This window comes from Aptenodytes forsteri, unplaced genomic scaffold, assembly GCF_000699145.1.
Source record: "Aptenodytes forsteri isolate BGI_AS27 unplaced genomic scaffold, ASM69914v1 Scaffold127, whole genome shotgun sequence".
Lineage (NCBI taxonomy): Eukaryota > Metazoa > Chordata > Aves > Sphenisciformes > Spheniscidae > Aptenodytes > Aptenodytes forsteri.
In genome coordinates, this window is record NW_008794711.1 from 122,040 (window position 1) to 148,772 (window position 26,733).

The following is a 26,733-nucleotide window of genomic DNA, read 5'->3' on the forward strand; positions in this document are numbered from 1 at the left end:
TGCAGCTCAAACAGCTGAGTAAGTGATTGAGTGTGAAGATACAGTAATCATGTTGGTAGGAAGGGGGTTCTCAGGACGAGCTATTTCTGATGGTTTCCCCACCATAACCACCAATGGTGCCGTCCCAGAAGGACAAGGTGGGCCTAGGCTGTGCTGGAGGGCAGTTGTGTCCATCCGAGGGTGAGGTGTGCAGTGTTCAGTGTACGGTTTGTCTGCTGTAGCAGCGCTTACGGAGCTTGGCTAATTTATATGTTCACCAGTGGAAGGCAGCTCTGGAAAAGCTTATCACAAAAGGGTGATGGAAGGAGCAACCCATTTCTCTGTAAACTTCCTCACCATAGCGTTAGTTAGGGCAACTTGCTTGGAAGCAGGACCTTGTGCTTGTTTGTAGATCGACATTGCTGGCTGCCTGTGACTTGCAAGAGGATTCCAGGCTTGCAATACACGTGAATCACTTGAATGCAGCAGAGTGCTATCTTCTTACCTCGCTCCACTCTTGCGAGGAGCTAAGAGAGGGGATCACGCACAGCTTTGTGCGGCTGGTTTTACCTAGTTTAGAAGTGCTTGCCTGGCTGCGAAGAGTTCTGCATCCTGCTGAAATTACAGAAGGGCTGAAAATATAACTACCAGCGCTGGAAACTGGCCAGTACACTGACACAAACCTGCATGGAAAATTGGTCTGGCATCTGTATTGACTGGAGATAATCGGAACTTCCCATTTTTATTTTTTTTTTCAGCTTATCCTAAAACCAGTTAGCAAGAACAACAGTCAGGCCAGAAGTGTGTAGCAAGATAACCATGTTCTCGTGCTGTTGTAGAGGTAGATGCCAGGCCTAAGTGCAAAAGAGTGATGTTTCCCAAGAGACCTGTGGCTGTTGCTGGCTCTAAGCTGATGGTGATCGCAACGCTGACTGCGCGCTACCTGTTCAACGATGTTAATATGTCTTAAGGTTGAGCATAAAATAACTTATTATGTCTTAGAATGAGAGCGGTATTCTAGCTTCTGCTGGCTTTTATGGGAAAAGAGTTGAATTTCCTTCAGAACTTTAAATCACAGGCACTTGTTTATGAATGCGTGGGAGAACTGTCCTCTGAGCTGACTCTCAGGCTTAGTTCTTGCTTCTCTCCCTTCTGGTGCTTGCAAAGTCTCTGGATTTATTTGCTCTATTGCATCTGAAGCCTGGACTGGTCTCTCGCTTCTTGCTTTCCATATGTGTACTGGAAAAAAGGCTTTAATGGAAAAGATGTGAGGATGTTCCTAGTGCCTGGATTACTTTTGCTTCTAAGCTCTGCCTTGTGTGTGACCCACCCTCCCCGGCCACGTGTGGAACAGCTATCTAACTTCACTTGAGGCAGCGCAGGCTCTTAAGCTGACCTTGACTGGCTTGGAGTTACACAAATCCTGGCTTGTCTGTCTATTGTATTGGAGCTGGCATAATGCATTAGAGCTGGCAATTTCTGGCTGTTGGAAGGGTTGTCTTGCTTGCCATTCACTGAAAATAGAAGTTAATTGTCCTGTAATGTGCATCTGGCAGTGCTTCATAATAATTGCTTGTCAATTTGTCTTTGATCTATTTCCTTTCAACTTTGCCCAGATTTAGCAAAGTTGGGGGTTGGACTGGAATAACGAGGGAGAAATTGGTTGTGGTCTGAGGCTCTGGAAGCTGAAAGTAGTCCTTGAGGCTGATGAGGTGGTAATGTTGTAGATATGTAGTGTGCAAGGAGGAAGGATTAACCAGTGGGGAACAGCTGTTAACAAGATAGTTAAAAGCTAAAGTAAGTGTATTAATTTCAGCATGATGCTGTGAAAAACCATCAGAGTTCAAATGAGTGCTGGGTCACTTGTCTAAGCAAAACCTGCTTGTTCAGCGCAGCGGTGACCAGGCAGACAGCAAGAGCTGGGCAGCACCCGTCCTTACCGCTGCAACCCATAGGAGAAGACAGCCATCAGCTTCTGCAAACAGGTCCCTCTTCTACTGCGTAATGCTGCATGGTAGGTGAAAGAAAACTCTTAAATCCATTAGAAAGTCTTCGTTAGGCAGTGTTGGCTGCGATCCACGTGCTTGATAGCTTGGTCCCTCCCTGGGCTGTGCTGAACAGCTTCGCTGTTCTGGGCTGTCTAATGCTGCCAAGTGAGAATTTCAGCCATCTATTGGGTCCTCCTTCCCCTCTTCTCTGTCATACCTTGCTGAAAAATGTGAACTGGATTTTCTGGCTGTTGCTTACCAACAAAGTTGCTGCTTTTGAGGTAGCTGTAGGAGTACAGGTCCTTCTGGAACTGCTCTTTTAGTATGAATCTGAAGTATTGGCCACAGTTGCCAATAAAAAGGTTTCAAGTGCTTCAAAATGCTTCAAGTGTATTAGCTAGTAACCCACTTATACACCTTAACCCCTAACCTTAAAATGATGATGTGGTGTTACTGTTAACTTTTTTTGCAATGCAACAGTTTCAGGCGAGTGCCATTTTCTTTAGCAGGATGTGCAGTTCAGGAGCAGTCAATAATAAATATGCAGGGGACTTGGGAGGTGAAGGGTAGACCAAAGCTCCAAAATCATCTCTTCTGCACAAGAGACTTAAAAGGAAATCTCTCTATGTCTAGGTACAGACTACTAAAGGCATCCCTGCCATTTCCAGACATCCAGATATACAGCGGTTGTTCCATGAGAAACCTATAAGCAGATATACCAATAGCTCTGACCTTGGCCTGGAAAGACCTGCAGCCCGAAACCCTCCTGGAAGGAGCAGGATTCCTGTTGTAGCTCTGATTTGCTCTGGCGCATGGATGTGATCAAGCCCCGTTTCTGTAAATATGTGCGCGATGCCTGAAAACCGGTGGCCTGATTTCTCTGCCCTGTCTGTGCACTTGCTGCTTCCTTTGGAAGCCAGTTTGCAGGTGTAGGTTCCTGGTATTCTTAAAATTGGCTCGTACGTCCTGCTAATGGACTCGGACCTTTTATTTCTAGAGCCATTTCTGTATGAGGAGTGTGGCAAGAAGCTGCTGTTCTTTGTGCTCTTTCTCTATCCCTTTCCACTTCCCTCATCCTCCTGCTGATTGAGTGTTTTGCAGTCCCGTTCTCCGCATGCAAAACTGCGAGCGCTGAAGCCAGTTAGCAGTGGAAGGTGTAATAAATGCAGAGAAATTCAAATTAGGGTGGCATTTTTCACACCTTTTCTGATTTAAATGTGGAATGACTACCTGGGGGAAGTTAGACATTCTTGATTATCTTGTGCCTTTCTGGACTAAATCCTGGGTATGGTGAAAAGCTGGGCTCAGTAAACTGTGGTCTGTTTTAACTGAGGCAATCGGACCAGATGACGTATTAGTTGTTTAGAAAGTAAAGCTTTGCACTCTCTTTCGAATGGATGTGGATCATCAAATTTTGCTTCTCTGATGGCAAAGTCGCTTACTCTAGATTGCTGTGTAAAAATTGCTGTATGTACCCTGATTAAATCAATACTTGTTTTCTCTGGAGAGAAGCATGCTGCTTTTACTAGTAGCAAAATTGTCATGCTTTAATCTGCAGTCAGTGGGAGTTTAATAATAAAGTAACCAAATTGGTAGGTGTATTTGCAGACAAAATAAGTTAAATGATTTTGCACAGCTTCCATGTGTGGTGTCATCAGCTGAAGTTTGCAGGAGTTAAAGGTAGGGGAGAGAAGGACACGAGGATGTAATTTTCCTACGACTTGTATAAGTACTGTGACAACTCTGCAAATGTTGCAGGCTTCCTCTTCCTCGGATGCGGCTCCACCTGACATACTCGTCTCTCGCTGCTCCATTTGGAAGGTGCTCCGGGCCATATTTCTGTCAGGTCCCTATGTGTTGATGTTGCAGTCCTGTATCAGAAAGCATTAACTTAATTTTTTTTTTTTTTGTTAGATTCTAAATTTCTCTTTCCTTTGAGCTCTCAGCATGGTTTAGCTATGTTCTCCACTGCATAGACTGTAATTTTCTTTGCCAGTTGGCCCTGGTTGCTTGTAAGCAAAATAGCATGATGTACATATTCTAGCAAGGGTGCTCTAGGAGTGACTTTGTTAATTAGCACAGGATCCAGACCAGAGGAAAGGTACCTAGCCCAAAACGTTGCTAATGAGACATTAGCAGTTGGTCTGAAGAGGTACCAGTCCCACTTCAGCTGAAGCAAAGATTTAGAAGAAGGAGGTCCTTGAATTTAGTGGATCTGCTTTTTATTTTTTATAAAGTTTAATCTATTTTTGCTGCTCAGCTTGTGTTTCTTTCTGCTGAGTGTAGTACTGTAAACAGAGATACAGTACCCTGCTGGCCTCCAGGCCTGGTGGGAGGAGCTGTGGGAAGGGAACTGAACCCCTGGAGAAGAGGGGAGGCTTCTGATGGACGACCTCTGACTTTCTCATGGAGGGGGGGGGAAGTCTTGTGATTCCCAAAAATTTTTCATGATGACTGAGACTCTGTAATCAAACAAAACAATTTCTTTTTTTTTTTTAATGTTTTCTCTGGATTTTATCTGTGGTCCATGGAAATATTGTACAGAAATTAAAAAAATAAGTCCAAACCTGATCTCTCCAATGATTTTAAAAAGCATAATGTGTTAAGAAAGTAGGGATTGTGGAAGCGGTGCTGGTTATGGGTCCCTTATTTCTTACCGGCTCCATTGTGGGTTATAAGAGTGTGGGGGGGAAAATCAGTAGAGAGCTGTCTTTCTTTTTTCAACATAGGCATCCTTTGGGCTAAAGATAGCACAGCAAGATGTGCAGATTTGTTCCCCAGAAATGAGACCAATGTGGCTAGGGTAGAACAATAAGGCTACCGCTGCGGGTTTAGGAGTTCTTAAAAAATGGCTTGTAACTTGAGATCCTCAACTTGAAGCAGCTTAAGGGAGAGAGTCAGGGTTATTTCTGTGTCTGAATCTGAGCGCTATGAAGAAATGAGGCCCTCCAGAACTGCAAGGGTTTTAAAACCCTCTCTGGCAGGAGTGAGCAGCATCTGTATGGCTTGCTGTATCCCAGGGCCATGTCCCATTTTTCTGAATTTGAATATCCATTTTGCAGCCTGGTTGTAGTTTTTAAGACCTGTAAATGAAGTCTTGACACTTTTTTTTCCCCTTCTTTCTTTTTTATTTATTTATTTATTTTTCCTCCTTCTTTCTGTTGCACCTTTTTGTAACTTCTCTGGGGCTGCTACGCATTAGTTCTGCTACTAAAAGTCAATGGGGCTTCCTTGGAAAACCCGATCGGTCTAGTTCCTATGACATACTATGGTGTGCAAAACTAAGGGGTTTGCATGCTAAGAGAGATTTTTTTTGTTTAACAGCTCTGGTGCTGACAGGCATGTTATTTGCATGGGTAACTCTTCTGTGGCTGTTTTGGAAGATGGGCTGTAATGGGTGCCATGAAAGCTGTTTGATAACAAATGGGGAGGGTTATACTTTGAACATAGCAGCGTTGTTTGATCATTTGCTCTTTTTCAATCTTTTCTTAGTAAAAATAAATCCCAGTTTTACTAAAAGCTTCAGTGGGCCTTTTGGCTGTGGTGTTTGGTTTGTTAACAGCTTGTAAGCACCAGTCGTTGCAAGACTGGAGTTGTCAAATGCAACCTATTCTAACACTAAATTTTACCCAGATGTGGCTGTCTTGCTTGTCACATTTTGCATGGTGGGGAGGAACTCATTTAAGTGCCAAATAACGATTAGTAATTATGTACAAGCATGTCAAATGTAACTATATATGTATTGTTGATCTGGTAGTTTCTGGCAGCTTGTAAAGAATGGGATTCACCAAAGGGCTCAAACTTTGAGAATTCTTTGGGATGTGACTAGCTTTTTACAGTGTGTAACTACAGCTCTTGGTGTCGTGGGACTTCTGAAGGCTACAGCAGCACCGAATCATAACTTACTATTGAGCTGATTCTTTAGAAATCCTTAAGCATAAAAGAAACGTGTGCTGTAATGTAAGGTAATGGAGAGCAAATGAAGTGCTGTTAGGTTGTGGCATCGACAGTGTCGTTGTGCTTCCCTTTTTACCGTTGTGCAGCACTTCTTGGCTACTTGGATCTGTGCGACTCTTTGTTCTGATTCATTCTGATCTCTGGCAGCCAGGTGCGAAACTTTGATGCCTATATACCTCCATCCTATCAGCTTCCTATTTTTGTCGAGGACTAAAAATGTAAAACCCATATATTTTGATGCATTGGTAACAGAGATGAAAGACTTTCATCCTAAACAAGTCAAGTATGTCCTGGGAGTCCTGACTTTACTATAGCAATGACTACAAAATGAATTGTGGTGGGTTTTTTTTGTCTGTTCCCCCCCCCCTTTGTTCTTCTGTCCTTTTTTAAAAGCACTAACATCAAACCATGTGTGGGAGATGGGTTTCTTCTGCTTCTTGCACAAATCAGCTTTGTAATGTAACTTAGATGCTTCAAAACTTGGGAAGCCTTTTAAGTGTAGGTCTGTAGTAATTCGGTGGGTGATCTGTAGCTCTGATTTCTGTCCAAGTCAACGTTGCTGTTTATACTCCAGCTTTCTTCTTCATAATGGAAATTATGAAGAAGATTATGGGCAATGAAGGACACTCTGGCAGGACAAGTAACCGGTGTAATTGCTTGTTTTTATGGAGATGTTAAATGTTAACTTCGCTTCCATTAATTGAAGATTTGCCCCCTTGGATTCCTTTTAGTTCCCAGAAATAACTGTCTAGGTAGAGTTGGAAGCTCTGGAGCTAAGCACATGTAAGGGGTGCTCCCACCGTGCTCTGTTGGTAGCTGCTGAGTGCCCTCCCTCTTCTGACTGTACTCTGAAGGCAGATGGAGGCAGGGACAGGGTTGGAAGCAAGGACCAAGAGGTGTCTTTGTTAATAATAGGGTGATTTTATGTCTTCCACAGGTGGATTTGCGATAGTGTTTCTTGTGAGGACTAACAATGGGATGAAATGTGCCCTGAAGCGGATGTACGTCAATAATGAGTATGACTTGCAAGTCTGCAAAAGAGAAATCCAAATCATGGTAAGTCACCACTTTGTGTTGGAGCCCCAGACTGGGAGTGGAATGGTGTGAGAGCCTGGTCACCTTCTGCCTGTGATCTGTGTAGCATCACGTTGCAAACTGTGGGTTTTCTTAGGTCTTTCCAAAAGAAAGAGAGTTTGCTAACTCCTGGAGTTATGCGACTATATGAAAATCTTGTATTGAATTATTTAAAATGTAAATAGTTTCAGTGGACAAGAAAAATGTGGGAGCTGAAAAAGCAGAGGGAATCTCAGGAAAATGAGGGGAGGAAAAAAACTCCTATGTCAACCCCATGACTTAATGGGAAAGGGAAGAGCTGAAGAGGTGAGCATTGTTGGGGGTGTTAGACTTCAAAGCCCAACAATCTTCAGGGCTGAAGTCTTCAGCCTTTTAGACTTCATCAGAAAAGGCTGATGACTCTGATGTAACCGTCTCCGAACTCAAATCAGTGCATGAATGGAAGACCTTCATCCTGAGATGAATTTGTATCACAACAGCTTCTAATCTTTTGGGTTGGGATGAAGGCTATCTCTGTATTGGTGAGGTTGATAGATTAAAAACCATATTTGTGGGGTTTTGAAACAGGGAAGTGTTTATAATAAGCACTGGGATGTTTCTCGAGATTATTGGATACAAGGAGTTATATGATAGGATAGCTATTTTTAATAGCTGTTTTAAACTTAGCGTCTCTAAACAAAGAAGAAATTGAGATGATCCAAATAGATTTGCTTAGTCTTGTTTGGAGCCTGGTAAACATGGGAAGTGCCACTTTTGAAGTTGTATTCAAAGATATCGATGATCATTTAAAGGAACTGCAAGGTGGGGAAGGAAATATAAAATCTTCATTCTGCTAATTTACAACACGAGGTATAGGTTTGGGGTAAATGATCTTCATATCAGAAGCTTTTACCTGTAGCAATTCTGGGTGTTTTTTGAAGTAGCCTTTAGTTAGGTTAATAAGTTTAAAGTTAACTTCTGGAGTTTGTGCGATAGTGCAGTGAAGCTTTTGGGCATGCTTTGTCATCACCGTAGCTAACGCTACATGGGAAAAGTTGAGATTAGATCTTACATCAAAGGTTTTAGCTGTGCTCACAAAGCTTGTTTACTTGGATTTTACTTGCTGGTGCTTTCCAGTTGTCTCCGTGTCTTTGGTACCTCTTTGAAATGTGTGGCTAACCTGGAAACAGAGCGAGAAATATCCTTCTTACTCAGCAGGTCCGCTTGCTCCTGAACTGAATCTTATCATAAGCACTAATCTTTGTCCTGAAGAACCAGTACATCACTAAAAGGAAATATTTTCTTTCCTAGCTTTTGGGCAATAAAGAAGTGTTTTAAAACCAGTACGTCACTAAAAGGAAATATTTTCTTCTTTCCTAGCTTTTGGGCAATAAAGAAGTGTTTTAAACTTAACTGCACTTTTTGCAACTGTACAGCATTACAGCAGAATGTGGCCAGCAGAATCTTTGATTTCTTTTACTGGTGAGGCTGAACATGGAGCTGGACTGGCGATCACACCTGGGAGTGTGTGTGAAGCTGGCAGTCCCAAAGGCATGACTTCTCCCTGCAGGTTTAGCATATGTCATGGATAAGTCATTGATATGAGAACTTGTGCTTTAATCCATTGAGTTACTTAAAATAAGGTACTTCTAAAAGCAAGGTTAAAATTTATTTTATTACCTTAGTGGTTTTTTTTGAGCATGTGAAGATCTGAAATACTATTTGCTGGCAGAAGAGTGGAAGGAGATGAGAAAAGTAAGCACAACATGTACTGTGCGTGGCCACGACAAAACATCTGCCTTGTTCTCCCCTCTACATAAAGGAGGAGCAGCTCCAGGTAGCTGGGCCTGGGCCATCTAAGGGAACATGCAAAAATCTGGACCGAACCCTGAACAAGTTAGTTCGTCAGATTAGCTGTTTCTCTGCTGTTTGTCTCAAATCCTTCTGGGAAGAAAACGGGCAGAGACAGACCTCAGGTTTGTTCAAGTTTTGCATGACGATTAATCCAAAGTGACAGAAACTTGTGCCTATATAGAGGAAGAGCTAGGAAAGCTGTTCAGTGTAGAGGAGCCAGATTAAAACGTTGCTCACTCTATATGGCTGGTTTATGCTTCGAATTTATTTACCTTACAGCGGGACCTATCTGGCCACAAGAACATTGTCGGATACATTGATTCCAGTATAAACTCAGTAAGCAGCGGCGACGTGTGGGAAGTGCTGATACTAATGGACTTCTGTCGAGGTGAGTGTGGGCTCAATGTATTGTTCATTGGTAGATTTGTCCCTTTTTGGCGCTTACAGGAAACTTGCACAACATCTTTCTTTTAAAAAAAACAAACCTGTTCCTAGGCCTGGACTTTCCTTGGCTACCAAGGAACCGTTCTGAACAAAGCAAACCCAAAACTAAGTGTGGAGAAGTGGGTGATTCATGAGGCTATGTTGACCCTGTTAATGGGACTCGTACCACCTTTGCCCCTGCCCGGGGTGGTCCTAGATCCTTCCTGTTGTGAAGGAGAACCCTTAAATATATATTGCTGTTTTCTGTAGGCTGGTCCACGAAGAAGTGGCTCTTCTAAAGCTGCCAGGCTGTGGAATGAAATTCTTCTTCACTTTATGTCATATTGCAAGCTTTTTCCACTTCAGCCTGACTTAGGATTGTTCTGGAAGAAGCTTGAAAGTATTCCTTTTACCTCTGACCTTTTTGCTTGGCTGTCTCTAGCCAGACAGGCTCTTCCAGTCTTTTCCAGCTGTCCCAGAGCTTTGATCTCTTGTGGCTAGGATGTGGTGTTTGGAAAATGACGCATGTGCTGTGCTCAAATGCCTCTCACAAGAATAGTGTTAAGCAAAAATAACGTTTTGGCCAGGTGACTTCAGAAGTCTGTGGTGGTGTTTGGAAATGATGCATGTGCTGTGCTCAAATGCCTCTCACAAGAATAGTGTTAAGGAAAAATAACGTTTTGGCCAGGTGACTTCTTCACTTTATGTCATATTGCAAGCTTTTTCCACTTCAGCCTGACTTAGGATTGTTCTGGAAGAAGCTTGAAAGTATTCCTTTTACCTCTGACCTTTTTGCTTGGCTGTCTCTAGCCAGACAGGCTCTTCCAGTCTTTTCCAGCTGTCCCAGAGCTTTGATCTCTTGTGGCTAGGATGTGGTGTTTGGAAAATGACGCATGTGCTGTGCTCAAATGCCTCTCACAAGAATAGTGTTAAGCAAAAATAACGTTTTGGCCAGGTGACTTCAGAAGTCTGTGGCTGTTTTGGATGGTGGCAGCTGATGGAAATAGGTATTCTTGGGACTCTTCGGCTTTTAACTGAAGCCGGGTGCATTGTAGAAAGAACAACTAGGTGCCAAAATGCCTTCAAACATATACGGTACAGCTTTCTGTTCTGTCATGCCCTTTTTGCTGCTTCGTTTTGATGTAGGAATCTTGACTAACTTGCGTTGGGTTTGTTTGCTGGTAAAAGGAAGAACCTTAATGTGTAGCTTTGCTGAAGGAATTATTACATAAATTCTCTGACAGCTCTCGCAAGGAGTGTTGTGAGAAGTAGGCCTGGCAGGTGCTAGTAAATCCATACTCAGCTCCACGTTGCAGACCCCACTGTGGAGGGAAGTGCAAACCATAGCAATTCAGAATGCACTCCCTCCAGCTGCATTAGCCTCCCCCCGTGCCAAATCTTGGGCTGATGAAGTAAAATCCATCTTTCTAAGGTGTTTTCTTCCATCTGAAAGGAGGAGATTTGCAAGGTGGTATTTCTCATGTGATTTGCTTCTGCCAGATGCTCTGCTCGGCACACGCCTGCCTCTGTCTCCAACATTCAGACTGAAGCACAGGAATTGCTGTTAATATGTTGGATTTTCCCTTGCTACTTTCCTTTTGTGTCAAACAGCTTCCAAACCAAATCAGTGTGTCTTTGTGTACAGAACTGCACTCACTTTGAGTGCAAAATGTTCACAGCTGTACTATTTATTAAGCTGAGCTTTTCTTTTGTACCATGAAAATAAAGTTTTGTGATGTGAAATGATACAGTTTTGCTTTGCCAAAGGTTCAGAAAGGATTTTTTTTCTCTGTGTATATAGGGTGTTTTGAGGGGGGAAGAACCTCTGTGTGGATTGTTTTGGAAAGGCCTTGACAGCAACAAAACCTCAAAGTTGAGGCAAATTCAGGACTCATTCATGAAAACTTGCTTTTGTTTGTCTGGACTTTCCCTTGTTACAGACGGCTTTTTAATTTTTTTTTTGCCAGTCTATGACTTTAGCCAAGCCACTTAGTAGCGTATGGGTTTTTTGAGTGTCTCCCTTTCTCCCTCCTCTTGCTTACATGTGGCAAACTATTTTGTGGACTGTGGGTGCCTCAAATTCAGCCTTTTATTCCTTTAGTCTGACAAAAAAGTCTTATTTTGAAGAAGAAAGAAAAAGATGCGGCTTAGTCAGAATTACATTTGAGTGTTAATACAGCTGGGTAAATGTGGGCCTTAGAGGCTAACTTGTTGCTCTTGAAGCATCGTTCAGACAAGATGAGATGTAACGCCTGCTGGCAGATATACAAAACCCCCGGGGATTTAGGCAAGGGAAAGAGAATGAAAGAAGATGAGTAAGCAGACTGCAAAAAGCCCCTGGGGAAGGCTTGGTGCGAATTTTGAATTTGAACTCATGAACTTCTTGTGCGCTGACTGTACAGCCACAGTTTGATGAGGAGCTGACCAAGACAAGGTATGCTTGGTAGGACTGGGGCTTAGACCAGGCCAGACCTCATTTTGCATACCTGCTCTGATTCTTGGTGTTTGTTTCTCCTCAGGAGGTCAAGTGGTGAACCTCATGAACCAACGCCTGCAGACAGGGTTCACGGAGAATGAGGTCCTGCAGATCTTCTGTGACACCTGTGAAGCTGTAGCCAGGTTGCATCAGTGTAAAACGCCAATAATCCACAGGGATTTGAAGGTGAGTTGTGGACTCTGGTAATACAGCAGGGAGCGTGCATCCTCCTTAACGTGTCTGTTTGCTGCCTACGCCAAGGCTTTGAATCCCGATACTGTGTTTCTGTTGTTAGTAATGAGGAGAAGTGGGCACGAATACCTCTCTCTATTGGAAGATAAAAAAAGAAATGAGCCTCTCATTGCTGCTTACCATATGTTTACCATCTATAGATCTACTTAAAAAACACAAATGTTTGTGAATAATTCTGTTTTGCACAGGAGATGTGCCGGAATCTATCTGATGAATTATTCACAGTGACTTTCTACCACCTGAAATACTATTGATGTTATAAGGTAGTCCACAAAAAGCATGCTGTAAATTTGTTTCCTAGACCCACATTAAAAGGATCCAGAGATGTTGGCCTTGGGGCAGGAGTCGTTAGAAGCTTTTGAAACTGGCCTCTAACTCTCTGTTGACCATGAAAGTGCATTTTAAAACTCTGTGTGCTTAGCTGGGAACAGAGCTAGGCCAGTGGGGAGAGCTTTTGAAAAGTCCTATGCCTATAATCAAACAAACAAACAGAAAGACATACCCCTTCCTCTCAACTAGCTCATAAAATGCCTGAATAATATATTCAGCCAAGGAGGCTGCGTACATTTGAAATTCAGATGTGCTTTGTGGGTCAGGTTCTGTTTTCAGAGCCCTCAACAGGTGTTTGTTTTGTGCCGCTGGCCATTGTTTTAGAGGAGCAAAAGATGCCGTGTGTGCCAACAAGAGCCAGGTAGCCCAGGGGAAAAAAGTCCTCAGGGTTTGGTATGCTTGAGCATGTTTCAAATGATTGTGACCCCACTGCTCAGTCAGTTTGAATATGTGAAACAAGTCTGACATCTGTTTTTCCTAGAGTGAAACGGGTGGAGTCATAAATTTGAGGCCTGGATTTAAAGCTGTTAAGGTCTGTGGGCATCTTGCAGGTCTTTGTGTAGGCAAGAAAGACTGGTTTGAGAGGATGAGGCTTAGGAACAGGAACCTCTACAGTTGCTGTTAACCCCTGCTGTCACCTTTTTGGTGAATCCCTGGGATTTTTTATAAAGAACAAACTCATTGTGTGGCATGTGAATAAATTCTGGGACATCTGTGATGGACTAGTGAGTTGATCTTGAGTGTTACTTTCTACACTGAGTTGCAATTGAAATGGACTGTTACGGTCTGATGTCCAGCTCACTACTGCGTGTTTAGATCAGTAAAGTTTTTGCAAGGCCTGGCTCTTGGTTGGTAAGCTGTGCCCAAGGTCAGAGAGTTGGCTCTTCTCTGCTCCGAGACGTGTTTCCCCGTTGAATATTGTATTATTTCTGTCATGACGACCTCTGGAGCTCCAGTCACAAGTGGGGATCTAAGTACTAACACAGAATGATTGATTTAGATATGTTTGGACTTTATTTGAGTTCAAATTTAATAATGCCAAGGGGGAGCTGCAATTCCAAGAGAGATTAAGTGCCAGAAGATTTTTTGTACAAGTTCTGAGTGTAAGGAAAGGCATCCATTGTGTAGGTGTTTTGTTGGGGTGAACATAAACCTGTGGAAGAGTGGGCAGATGTTGACTTTGCAGACAGCTGCATGGAGATTGGAGGCTTTTTTTGCCTTCCAGCTATTTGATGTTGCTCTAACACTGGAGGTTCCTGCCCAGAGAGCTCTGCCAGCAGAAAGGATTGTGTGAATAGTCTTCAAGCCCTTTCAGACACACGCAGCTGGATTAGTTTCAGCGGCCTGTGGCTGTGATTTTTTGACTTAACCCAACAGGCTTTGCCTGAAGCAGAACAACCTCCTGCTGGCACAGTCTCCAACTGGTGGGAAGTGACCAACAGCTGGGGACAACAGCACCTTTAAGCAGCGTGCCTATAGCACAAGTGGACATCTCACTGCGAATAAAGGCCACGAAAAAGATAGTATGTTTGCTTATTAAGGTTTTCCTTCCTGATCTGATGGTTAACTCTCAGGTGCTGTGTCAGTCTGTCCCTGTGTGCTTACAGCTGCATGATGTGCTGTACAAGGTGTGATGTTTAGTTTCGTGTGCTTTGACTGACTGCCAGAAGAACAGGCGTATGTTGATGGTACTTTTTCCTAAAAATTAGGAAGCCCCTCATGTGCTGCCTCTGCCCTAGTTAGAACCCCTGTAGAGGCAGTGTAAGCCTACTGGCAGTAGGCTTGCCTTGCATGGTCACCTTTGCTTGTTCTTGCAGATACTTTCCTTGCCCTCAGGTTTCATAGGCCATTGCTGCTGCAGGGCATTCCCTAAAAAGTTTATTTTTGTTCTCCTCTCTCTGGAGTAAGAACACTTCCTATAGCCTTAGGTTAGGCCTTTTAACAGCGAAGAACAAATGGCCAAACCTTCTTATGGCTATCTGTTATGTTACCCTGGCTGTGAAGACTCTGCTTCTAAGTTGGAATCTGGGCAGAGAAACTATAACTGTCAGATCCCAGAGGAGTAGGGTTTAGTGAGGTGGAGGGAGGGGAAAATCTATCTAGGGCTGATGATAATGATTTACACAACTACCCTATACCTAGTGGTAGTTGTTTGCATAACCTGTTTTATATTGAACCTTGTCTTTCCGGTCTCACATCCTATAATGCATGCTGTTCAAAGCACCAGCTTAGAGCCAACTTTGATTTCTACAGCTTGGAGCTTTCTGCAGTGAGAGGTCTCCCACTTCTACCTGTGATGCTTCTGCTAGTCTGAACCCATCTGGTTCCAGGAATAGATGACTGGCTTGCAGATGAGTGGCTGAATTTTCTTGTAGTAGACACACAGCAGGATACAGCAAAATACTGTGTCAGTCAACCCAGAGGATGCTGTTGATCAAAACATCTTTATCCTTTCCTTTCCTTACTTTCTGAAATTACCAGAAGGTTGTGCTCTCATGTTAAGGATTTAGTTTCTTCTGCTTTCATTTTAGCAGGAGGCCTCCCAGTGCTGCACTTCTCTGTGGTGTGATAAGACAGTCACGTTGTGCTGCTGTTATCTCTGTGCCTTCTTCCATCACCCTTCTTTGTAATGCCAAGTCTTGCCCTGGAATTTGTTTGGACGGATCTGTGTTCAGTGTGTGATATGTAAAATTGTTCAGTCCTGTAATGGTAAACCCTTGTATTGACCACCTTAAGAATACGCCTGTGCCAAAATCAGTTAGCGCTCTTAGATGTCACGTTGCATTAATTTCTTTGCTATGAAATACTAAACAAGCTTTTAGAGGTAATTAGTGAATGGTGCCAGGGGAGGAAGGGAAGTTGAAACATCTCTAAAGAGACCTGAAGGCGCTGGAACGCAGTCAGAAAGTGTACCTTGGTTGTGCATCCCTCCCAAATTGCTACCTGAACTTAGAAATACCAGCCTTAGAAGCCATTGCGCTCATAAGAGGATAATGTGTGTTGATGTTGCTAGTTAAAGAAAGCCTTACTTCTTATCCCTTGCCAGTCTGTGTCTGTGCAGTGTTTTTACGACTTTACTTCTGGTTTTAGCAAAGAAAGGCATTTGTTTCAGAGAGCAGAGACAGAAGCTAGCTACATTCTGTAACTAACAAAACTTAAGGCAATTCATAGTTTCCCTTGAAGATTTTTGTTTGGCGTCTAAATCTGACTTTGTAAGTGTTGGGCATGTCAAAGACTGCAGCCAGAGTTGTAAGCTCTCAGCAGTGCTGAAAACAGGATTGCAGCTTTCTGAGTGTTTGACTGGAAGAAGACACCTTCGTACTCTTTTTAAAAGACTGTTTTTTCTGGCCTGGCAGTCAGTAGCAGTAATTCAGGTACTTTGTTTTGCTGTATTTTTTTATTTTTCTTTGTCTGGAAGTTACTGAACAAGCCTCGTTGCTAGAAAGTCCAGTGCTGATGTCTAACAAAACTTGCAGGATGTTTCAGTGAGAAGTCACCTCAGACTTCTCAGCCAGATAAAGTAGAAGGACCCTTCTGGAAATGTTTGAGTATTTGCAGGGAATAGGGAATAACGCTGTCAGTGTTGATCTGCTAGGGAGAACATCTGTGTGCAATGCTTTATTCAAAGCAGATGGATAGCAGAGGGGGGAAGGGGTGTTGTTTAACCCTTGGTTTCAAGCCAGCGTTTCCCTCCTCAGCTGCTCTAATTTGGCTGCGTTTTCTGATGCTTAAAATGCTGACTCCTTCTTTTTCTTTCCTTCTTGTAAAGATCATCCTTGATGGGGAGGTCTACTTCCAAAAGGTTTTGTTAGCAAACACTTATATGGTGATTTTTTTTTTGAAATATATGAGCAGTATGTTTTATCTCGTTGTATCTGAGCATTTGACATTGAAGATAAATACATTAAAAATTGTGCGCGTTCCCTTGAGAGAACATGCTGTTAATGCCACTGTACAGATGAGGAACTGGAATACAGGGATGCTCTGCCAAAGCAAAGAACTGAACCCAGGTTTTTCCACATCTTATGTCCGTGTCGTAACATTTAGACAGCTTTTTAGGTGGATGCAAGCTAGATTTTTGTTAATGCATGATTAAGTGTGTTTAGGGGAAAGGCAGTGACTTTGCTGATTTTGTTTATTTTTTTTTTAACTATCCCAGGTGTTTGTTTCAGCATTTGTTTCAGTTGTCTGATTCAAGCTACCAAATAATATTTCAGAGAAAGGGGTCATCTTCTCAGCAGCCTGGAGGAACCTCTGCTGATACAGCCACTGTTTAGGGAGTGTGGAGTACCCAACACATTCTGGTAACGAGCAACTGAAGTGTGAGCATAAGCTGAGGTTTGTTTTGAATGAGACCTGAAGTGTCAGGTGAAATGCAGGCAAAGAACTGGAGGTGTATTATAATTTCATAAAGTACAGAAGTGTGTGTGCTGTCATCCATTTGCCTCCTCTCTGCCCCACTAGACAGCGAGGGGGTATAGCTCTTTATAAAGCTGTGGACAGCTTGTATTAGCTGTCCCAAATTCAGATGCCAGACTGTGGGTTATAGTAGCTCAAGGAAGTTGAGTACTAAAGACACCGGGACGCAGTTCTTGTCCTGAAGCACATAGTAGTCTTTTGCAAGCACATCACCTTGTCTCTACTAAGGAGAAAGGATGGAAGGCAGTGTTACGACTATGCTTCCATAATTTGACTTCTATTTTAGGAGATGTGACAAGAGACTTGATGCATATTTTCTTTGCTGTCATGTTATGCTTTTATGTCAGATGTGTCTGATATGTCTTCAGACAGTAAAAACCCTGGCTCATCTAAAGAAAACAAATGTGTTTTTTGTCTGAGTGATTCTGTATTTGTCTGTGATGCTCATAGGTTGAAAACATCCTGCTGCACGATCGTGGCCACTATGTCCTGTGTGACTTTGGAAGTGCTACTAACAAATTCCAGAACCCTCAAACAGAAGGGGTGAATGCGGTGGAGGAGGAGATCAAAAAGTAAGTGTGCTTTTCCTTTTCAACTTGAACATAGTTTGTATATGAAGGGTATTTTTTTTTTTTAATTTTTCCTTGTACTGGGACTAAATTTTACTCAGGCCTGTTGCAGCAGATTGGATGCTGCTGCATAGAAGTGTCTGCTGCAGGTAAATAAGCGCCTGGGGGAAGGTGAAACAATAAATTGAGCTTGAGGTAATTGCTTTAGACCTGAAAGACTGAGCGTACTAATGCAGAGAAGTTGCCCACCTTGACGAGGTGGTGACATGTTCTGTTATGTAAGGGGTCAGTCTATCTCTGTCCCTCATCTATCTTGGCTTCTTTGAACTGCAGTACAGCAGATGACAAAATCCCTGTCCTCCATGAGCCACTCATCATAAATCCTTGCAGTGACTAAGGGAATGCGTGGCCTAACTCCTCAGCTCTTCATACAAAAACATAAGGACCTTGAGGTGTTTAATCTGGCTCCTTCTCTTGCCCCATGCACAACCAGCTATAGTGGTAGCAACTAGGTGCACCTTGATGCTTTTAAAAAGGGAACTTAGGTGGCAGTTCAATAGGACCTAGATCAGGAATGGAGCAGACTCTAGGTCCTTGGTCCTGCTTTAGTTTTAGCAACATCACTGCTGCAGACTTTCTAATTCTGTTAATACAATATTCTGGCTAGAAAACAGCATGTTAGAAATGTGTGCAAATGCCTCCTTTTTGTTAGGATTCAATTACACCTGTATGGATTTCCTAGACTTGTTTAAATGACTGAAGTTCTCAGAACGCTCCTACTCCGGCTTTGCAGTCCCTTTTGGAATACCCTATTTGTACACTTATTAACAAGTCTACAAAAACTTTGCCTTTAGCAGTGCTTTCTTGTGATCAAGGTAAATAGCATGCAAGGTGCCACAGCAGAAATTATAGACCTACTGATAGGAAATCTTATCATAAGAGTCTCTTAACCCATGGCGCAGTTTCCAGCTTTTCTGTTTGTAGTGATTTGTTAAAATGAGGCAGATTCTGGCTATAGTTTGAGATATGAAATAACCTTTCCCTTATTTACAATGACTCTGAGCAGGAGTCTTGCTATGGAAGTCTATTTATTAGGAGCCACGTATCCGGTTACAATCTTTGTAATACAGTTGGCCAAAGCCCCAGCAGTGAGGACGTTGCAGAGGACATTTGACTACTGACCTTGTTAGTACTCTGAATCCTTGAATATTTCTGTTCTAGTTCTTAAAATTACTGTACTGTTTTGTGAGTAAATTGCTCGCTTTAGAAAGGATCTTGGTTACTGCTTTGGTTTCACAGGGCAGCTTGCAGTAGTTAGTATTTTATTGTTAGAGGTATGTAGCAGATACTGTTGTTAAAAATTTTTCCAATAGATTGTCTTCTTTAGTATCCCTTTCCCTAAAATGAATAGGGAAGGAGTGAATTTTGAATTACTTGGAAATGTGACATTGTGAAAATGCCCCTGATATCCATTTCGAACTCACTGATAGATCTTTCTGCTACAGGTACACTACGTTATCCTATAGAGCACCAGAAATGGTCAACCTGTATAGTGGCAAACTTATTACTACAAAAGCAGACATATGGGTACGTATAAAAACCGCTTAACATCATACAACCAGACTGCAGCTTGCTTTCATTACCATAATGACAGGGTAACTTTCTGGCTGGGCCTAACCTGGTTTCCATAAGAGACTGAACAGTTTCTGAATAAAGAGTTCCTCTGCTTGACATTTCTGATGAGTTACTGCTAGGCAGGGTGGCTTGTGGATAAAAACATGCAGGCTTCTTTGCATGCTACCTCCCATGTGGTTTTAGTTTAGAGATGTATGAAATTACAGGGTTGAACGGTGCAAACCTGATTTCGTATCTTAAGAGTTAAACCAGAAAATTCAGAGTATTGTGACTTCATGTGCCTTAGTTGGGTTGCAAGCACGTGAAATCAACGTTACCGGTCAGAATTTAGTAGAAAACTGAGAAAATAGACCTTCCCCCAGGAGAAACAGTATGCTTATCCTGGACAGTGTAATGCAGGTCCGAGTTGTCAAACCTGGCCAAACACCAAGCTTTTGCACTGCTGTTTCTAATGATCAGTGCAATCTTGCCATGCTTTTCATGTTGAGAGCAAAATGCAACTGTGGTGTAATCCATTACTGGCTAACCTGAGCAAGGATGGAAGGCTTCCCTGCAGTTGGGATGGAGATGAAAAAAAGTCTGTGCTGTTTGTAGCGTAGTGGCGATTCAGCAAATGGGATGTGTTTAAAATGCTAATTCAGAGCATGTTTGTATGGTTTCTGAAGCCCTGAGCTAGGAAGTAACAAGGCAGAAGCAGTATAAGGAGAGTTTTAATGTATCCTCAATAGCTCTGCATCTGCATATACAAGAGGGAAAATTGCTGGCGTGACATCTGCTGGGAAGAGTTCTCTGTCCTCTCTGTGAGCTCAGCTCGGAGTCAGGAATGCAGCAGCTCCTGTGGGGCTCTTGCTCTGCTGAGTTCAGCAGGAGGTTTGTAGAACTGGGCCGTGTACCAGTGCCGGGTCGCTCACCTTGGTGTTAGAGACCTGGAGAGGGAAGGTCACAGCTGTAACAGCATGGAAGGACTGTGAGGGCCTCAAAGGCAGCCAGAGGAGAACCTAGGATTTGCACTCCTTCCTGTGATAATGTGGAGAGGCGGAGACCCAAAGGCTGGAATGGCTCTCCTCTTCCTGGCATGGAAGGAATTCTGTTCTAGTGACCCGCTGAGCGTTTCCAAACGAGCGTGTGGTGGTGTGCACAGTGGGGCCTCGACTTCAAGGCCTGTTGCAGCGCTTGTCCTGCTTCTAACCTCCCTTTCCTTAAATCTCATGGAGGTTATTTTAAACTAGAGTGCAATTTAGTTGTGAAATTCTATGACAAAAGATATAAGCTGATGAGGAGTTGCTTAGGATTAGGAAATGTTTCCCCCTCTCCCCTCTGAGATGGTGGGAGTGTTTCATAATTAGCCCTTTGTGCAAAACTTGTATTTTCTTTTGAAATAGGTGGTGGTTCTTGCTGTCAAAAGCAGCACGGAAATAGATGGAAGGGTGATATAACCTAGCAGCCTGCAGACTTACTGTAGATCTCTCCCTGGTACATATTTATAACGGCTGAAAGATTGTTTGAACTTTAAGCTTGGAAACAGTTTGGATTTTTCTTTGTCAGAATAAATGTATTAAGGATGATGGTTGCCATTTATTTTTGCTATTACTTTGCTTTTTCCTTCCAGTATGTGGCAGAAACAGGCTTTGCCTGTTTAATGACATGAAGGGTTACACTATGTGGAGCTGTGGGGTGTGTGTGATGATACTCACATGATCCCCCAGATTACAGTATCTCAGCCTAGCGAGGGAGAGCTCTTCATGTATTATCTTCCCATATAGCTATGCTTGTTTTCAAGTCTATCACAGGGATGTTAAAATGTAGGCCTGATGTCATGCAGGACCCCTATAGTAGAACAAGCTAAAGCACTTTCCCTGTTATCTACAATGGTATTTGAATTGTACCATTCCCTGCTTTGCTTCAGTTTGTTAAATCCTTTGCTCTGTTCTCTCCCTAGGCCCTTGGCTGTTAAATCCTTTCCTCTGTTCTCTCCCTAGGCCCTTGGCTGTTTGCTGTACAAGCTGTGTTACTTCACCTTGCCATTTGGGGAGAGTCAGGTGGCAATCTGTGATGGCAATTTCACCATTCCAGATAATTCTCGGCACTCGCAAGACATGCACTGCCTCATCCGTGAGTGTGTCTGACAGTGGTATAATCTACTTTTGCAGAACTAAAAAAATAGCATAGGTGTTTTGTTCTTACGTTCCCTGCTCCTACAGTAAAATAGTTGGTGTTTCTCTTATTTTAAGAGACATGCTTGCACACAGGGGTGGATTAAGTGATCTTTTAGTAGCTTAGGAGATCACTCTTCGAAAGAAATGATGACAAAGAGATTTCTATTTGGCTAGGCTGTAGTGAACTCTGTGGAAAGGCAGGAAAACAGACAACCATTTGGTTTAAGAGTCCTACAGAAACTTGCACAATAAGCCTATTTACGCAGAAACGTATTTCTCCAGTAATAAATCTATTTGGATAAGGAACTGAAAAGAACCACAGTGACTTTGACTAGTGATAAGAATTCATCTTCTGTGAATTGAGAAACAGAACTGAAATGACTTATAAATAACCCACTGACTAGAGTGAATGTGTAATTAAGGGTACAATGCACTACTCTTGGCAAAGCTGGGGCAGCTCTCTTGTTTTCAGCACAGCATTTGATTCCTTCTCACCCCCAGCCACAATCTTGACTAACACAGAGTTGGATGTGTTTGCAGAGCAGGCTGGTATTTTCTTTGCTTATGCAAAGGCGGTGGTGTATGTGGCTGGCTTGTCTTCCTGCCCCACTGGCACACCGGGGTTGGATCAAGCTCTTTTACTGCGGGTTCACTTGGAAATGCAGAAGTCGAAACCAATGCTATTCCCTGACCAGGCAGGTTGCATTTCCCCTCCTTGCCCTAGAGCCTTCGATAGCAGCTACAAATTGTTCGTAGCTGTTTTGGAAAATATCTCCTAGTCCATCCTGAGTGTCTGTCTTGCCCCTTTCTCTCTGACCCTGATGATCAGCTCAGCCCCACTGACCACCGACTGGATGCTTTGAAAGAGGCAGGGCACCCTGTTAGCATTTGGCTATGCAAATGTAGCTCTGCCACAAATGGCTTACGTGAATCTGTCTGTTCTATTGCTCTGATATTAGCATCTCTGTCTTTTAAAGGGTATATGCTTGAGCCAGACCCTGATAAGAGACCTGATATTTATCAGGTCTCCTACTTTGCATTCAAATTGGCAAAGAAGGAATGCCCGGTCCAGAACGTCCAGGTGAGTAGCAAAGGAGTGGACTGATGTAGGGCTTTGTGGGAGGAGACTGGAGGTGGCAATTGCTGAATATTGAGCATTCTGCTGTATTCTGTCGGTTGTTCCCCAGTTCTGTAATTAGGAGGGTCTTTTTGTGTGGTGGTGTTTTGTTTTTTTTGAATTAGCAGCGCTGTTTGGGGGTGTCTTCTTGGGGGGTGGGGGCAGGAATCAGGGGTTTGTTTCATATGTTGTTTATTTCTGTTTGTCCCTGATTTACCTCCTCATTTACCTCCTCACCCAGTTACCAGTGTGAGGCGAACCAAGAGATCTTGTGCATGTGAACATGGAAAATTAGGCCATGCTTGTGAAACCGATTTGATTTCCAGGCACATTCATCATAGCGTGTGTAATTTGTGCTGCAGTTGGTTTTAAACATAGCGGTTTTGTGTCTGCTGTCTGGCTGGGACTAGCCAACTCACATTTGAACTACATTAGACCTTACACAACCATCTGCCCCTTCTTAGTGTATCTTTATAGTCTTCAACTGAAAAATAGAGTTGACAAGTATTTTCTTACGGTGTTATGGACATCTGTGACATGACGTTTTATTTTGTTGTTTCTAGGTAAGAAGAAACCTTTCCCCCCTCCCCCCTCCATATTCAAGCGGTTATTTATGGTCTTTATGAATAAGACATAGTTTTGGTACTATTATGCCTGTATTTTTTATAGCAGTATTAAGAAGTATTGCTGCTATTGTCCCCAGGTTGTCTTTTCAAAATACTCAGGTTGCGCTGTGAAGCTTTGTGTTCAGATTCCACGTGCAGTAAATGGTCAAAAAGCTGAACCGTATTTTTCCCTTGTAAAGACTCTCCCAAACTTCTGTCTCCTTATGACATTAACATTGAGTGGTTTGTCCTGTGTCCAGCATGAGGAATAATTGCTTTCAATATCCCCCAATCTCCCCGTTTCATTGGGATGTTTTTGCAAATTATTCCTGACTGTTTTCTGCCCTCAAAATACAAAATTCGGTGTTTTTGGGATCTGCAGAACTCTCCAATCCCCACTAAACTCCCAGACCCGGTTAAAGCAAGTGAAGCTGCTGCAAAGAAGAGTCAACCAAAGGCCAGGTAACCACATCTGCATTATGCTCAGCCCTCTCTCTTTTTATTGTCTATTGTCTTTCTGCTGTTTATTGGGAAAGATGCTTGGTATATTTAGCTGCTTCCTTGTGGGCTTACATATACACGTGGAGACAAACACTGCAGTCCTGAGGCTTCTGCTTCAATGACATAAATAACCATTGATCTGAAAGGCAGAAAATGCAGATATTAGGGGAAATTTTTCTGCGGGTGGGGGTGGGGTTTGGGCGGTACTCAGCATGACTCAACAGCTAGGCTTTTTGTACTGAAGACACTGCTTGACAGCAGCACTTGAAGTTCATGCACTTAGATGAATCTACTGTGTCATCCATCCGGAGGCAGCACCCGGAGTACCTGAGAGCAAAGTCAGGAGAAAGACTGCGGTGGGCCTGGAATTGGCCCAAAGAATGCAAGTCTGCTGAGAAACTGCATTGGGGACTATTGCTGTTTTGAGTTTGACCCTCGGCAGATGATAACCTGACCCAGTAATTACTGTATGAAATTGGTGTGATTTCTGCAAGAGTCCTATAATTTCTTCTGGGGGAGACACAAAAGCCCAAGCAGTCTCCATCTGAAGAGCCCAATTAGTGGGGAAACCACTGTACTGCTGTGGTTTTCATCCTCTCCTGCTGCTGCTTGCTCTGCTTGTGATACTGTAATGGAGACTTGTAAATTCTGTTGGACAAAACTTGTACCTTATTTTACTGCAAAGTGAGCAATACAGCAGCGGGCACTCCAAACCCAGCAGTTTTCTTCAGCCTCTGAAATAGGGCATCTTTCCTCCTGTCAGTCCGTCCCAGGAATCTGCTTTGTTTTTTTTTATAATTGAGTGCAGTTACCCTCACATTAGTAGAACAACTTGATATCTAACAAGCAAATATTGTCCACAGAGGGGCAGGGTGGTGTCTGGCTTCTTGGCTCTGTTGCTATGCGTTTTTGGAGCTCAGTAAATACTGAGCAGGGATCAGAGAGGTCCGATGACCTGATTCTGGGGTAGATGTACTAAAGTTAAGGTACTTCTAAAGATGGCAATTTAGACAACTCTGCCCAAAGGTACCAGCTGCTCTTAAGCTAATTTGTTACGTCCTTCATCTGCTCATCCAGAACCCTAAGTGGATTTAAACAATATGCTGTAGCAAATATTTGAATGAGTTCAGTGATTTTGACAAGTTCCAGCTGTCCAACAGAAGATGCCACAATTGGCAAAGAAGTCAAAATGATCGTGTTGGATTAATTGTTGTGAATGCATCTGTTAAATTTTACTGTGCTTGCAGTTTTCTGGAAAGAGTTGACGTGTGTGTGTGTATGCCCACAAGTGTTTCACCTTTATCAGTCACATACTGCTAAAGTATGAAGGAGTTTTTAAACCCATACTGTGTGTTGCATGCACCAACTATCAGGCTAACAAAGACTGTCCTCTTACTACTCTTCCATTTATTCCTTACCTTATTTTGTAGGCTGACAGATCCCATCCCTACGACAGAAACTTCCATAGCACCCCGCCAGAGACCTAAAGCAGGGCAGACACAACCCAACCCTGGAATTTTACCCATTCAGCCAGCCCTGACGCCTAGGAAGAGACCCACGGCTCAAGCAGCCATTCAGCCACAAGGTGAAACGATGCTTTCTGTGCGGTGCCTTGCTGCCGGGCACTGCGTGCCGCAGGGCTGTGGTGCACGTTGATCTAATGGATCTGCATGTTTGTTTGGTTGGTTTTTTTCCCCCCTGTCAGTTGCAGGACCTGCTGCCCTGGGCAGTGGTCAGCCTTCGCTCCCTGCAAGCGTCCCCCCGCAAAAAGCAGCACCTCAACAGACTCCGGCACAGCCACAAGCCAAGCAGGCACCAGCTCCGCAGCAGGCCTCGCAGGCGCAGCCCCAGGTCCCTTCTACTCAGCCACAAGCCACACCTCAGCATCAACAGCAGCTTTTCTTGAAGCAGCAGCTTCTACAACAGCAGCAGCAGCAGCAGCAACAGGCTGCCTATTACCAGCAGCAGCAGATGATGCAAGCTCAGCAGGTAGGTGTGCACGGCTGTGTTTGTTGCATGCTTCCTGTGCTAGAAGCCTGCAAGGCCTTATCTTGGCATTTATGGCAAGTCCCCTGGCTTTTGGGGGATAGGTGCAGGTTTTAGGAATTTTCCAATGTGTCTCCAGTTCTCTAGCAAGACTTTGCGCTACGCAAGGCTGGCATTTTTAACTGTCAATGTGCAAGGCCTTGAGATAGTTTTGTCATGCACAAACATAAAATAAGAAGTGCTGGTAGAGATTTTACAGCTCCAAGTGTTTCAGGGTCTTGAGGTCAATGCTCAACTGACGAGCAAGAGGGGTACAATTTCTCTTCTGCTCTCTTTGTAGTACGAGAAGCCTAGCATGCCTCTTTAACGGTAAGATTCAGGTCTGGTTTTGTGGTAGACTGCGGTGTTAAGGAGGCCTGTGAACACATGATGTGTTAAGATGGGATGTGTCTAGCTGACAGACTTACATACTTAACTGAGGTGTTTGTAGCAGCACAGATCTCTGCTAAAGCATATTTAACAGTGGAAGCAAAGGGCCAGTGAATCTTCCTATGCTGGGGAAAGGTTTAGAATTGGTAAAAATGGAGAAAGGAATTTGGGACTACAGGACAGTGTGTGCTGTGGGAGCCCCGTACAGGCAGGTGTAGCACAGAGAGGATCTAACGTTAGACCAGAAGGCCGTTTTCCACTGCTCCTTTGCAGATGGTCTCCAAGCCATTGCAGCCTGTTACTGCTTTGCCACTTGCAGTGGCTGTAACCGTTCCCGTGGCTGGCCCCGAGTTCTGGTGGTGGTACCCCAGTTCCCAGCTGCTCAACAAGCGGCTCAACAACTGGTTGTTTCCCAGTTCCCAGTGATGCAGCAAGGAGCACCAGCACAGCAACAGCTGATGCAGAACTATTACCAGCAGCAGCAACAGCAGCAGCAGATGATGGCCCAGCAGGCAGCAATGCAGCAGAAGACAGCAGTAGCAGCAGTTCAGCAAAAGCAACAAGCCCCAGCGCCACCGCAGCCCCAGGCCCAGCAAAGTGCGGCCCAGCCAGTGCCACCCCAGGAGCAAGTGGTAAGAGCCTTGCGGGAAGGATTGGGGCAGTGGGATTTGGAGTACTGGCAAGTGCTCTCCTGCCAGGTCCTATATGCCAGGAACACCCCAGCAGGGTGGCTGGCTTTTCAGACCCACAGAGCCCAGGTAATCGGTGCTCTAGGGCCTGCTGGCCCCTAGTGCGTTATTAGTGAGTCGCAGATGTCAGCACTAACCTTGCTGCCTCAGAGACACGTGCAATTGTTTGGACTGCTCTTTCCAATGGGATGCTGGACTCGAGTTGTGCTCTGGGCCCATAGAGAGAGGATTAGTAGATGATGAGTAGAAAGCAGATGAGGAGGTAAAAGTAGCTGCTTAATGCAGCTTCTCTCTATTCCTCCCCTGTCACGACAT

The 26,733-nt window shown here is 43.7% G+C and overlaps 1 protein-coding gene across 2 annotated transcripts in view; it reads left to right on the forward strand.

Annotated features, from left to right (window-relative positions):
• The window catches only part of AAK1 (AP2 associated kinase 1), an 87,588-nt gene that overhangs the window by 20,504 nt on the left and 40,351 nt on the right, over positions 1-26,733 (forward strand). For both annotated transcript variants that reach the window (XM_009273786.1, XM_009273785.1), the window contains exons 3-13: positions 6,862-6,980; positions 9,111-9,219; positions 11,774-11,916; positions 17,182-17,303; positions 18,806-18,887; positions 20,915-21,047; positions 22,069-22,172; positions 23,196-23,275; positions 24,745-24,899; positions 25,020-25,303; positions 26,146-26,361. In XM_009273786.1, coding sequence (XP_009272061.1) covers positions 6,862-6,980; positions 9,111-9,219; positions 11,774-11,916; positions 17,182-17,303; positions 18,806-18,887; positions 20,915-21,047; positions 22,069-22,172; positions 23,196-23,275; positions 24,745-24,899; positions 25,020-25,303; positions 26,146-26,361 — 1,547 coding nt within the window. The remainder of the gene's footprint in view (positions 1-6,861; positions 6,981-9,110; positions 9,220-11,773; positions 11,917-17,181; positions 17,304-18,805; positions 18,888-20,914; positions 21,048-22,068; positions 22,173-23,195; positions 23,276-24,744; positions 24,900-25,019; positions 25,304-26,145; positions 26,362-26,733) is intronic.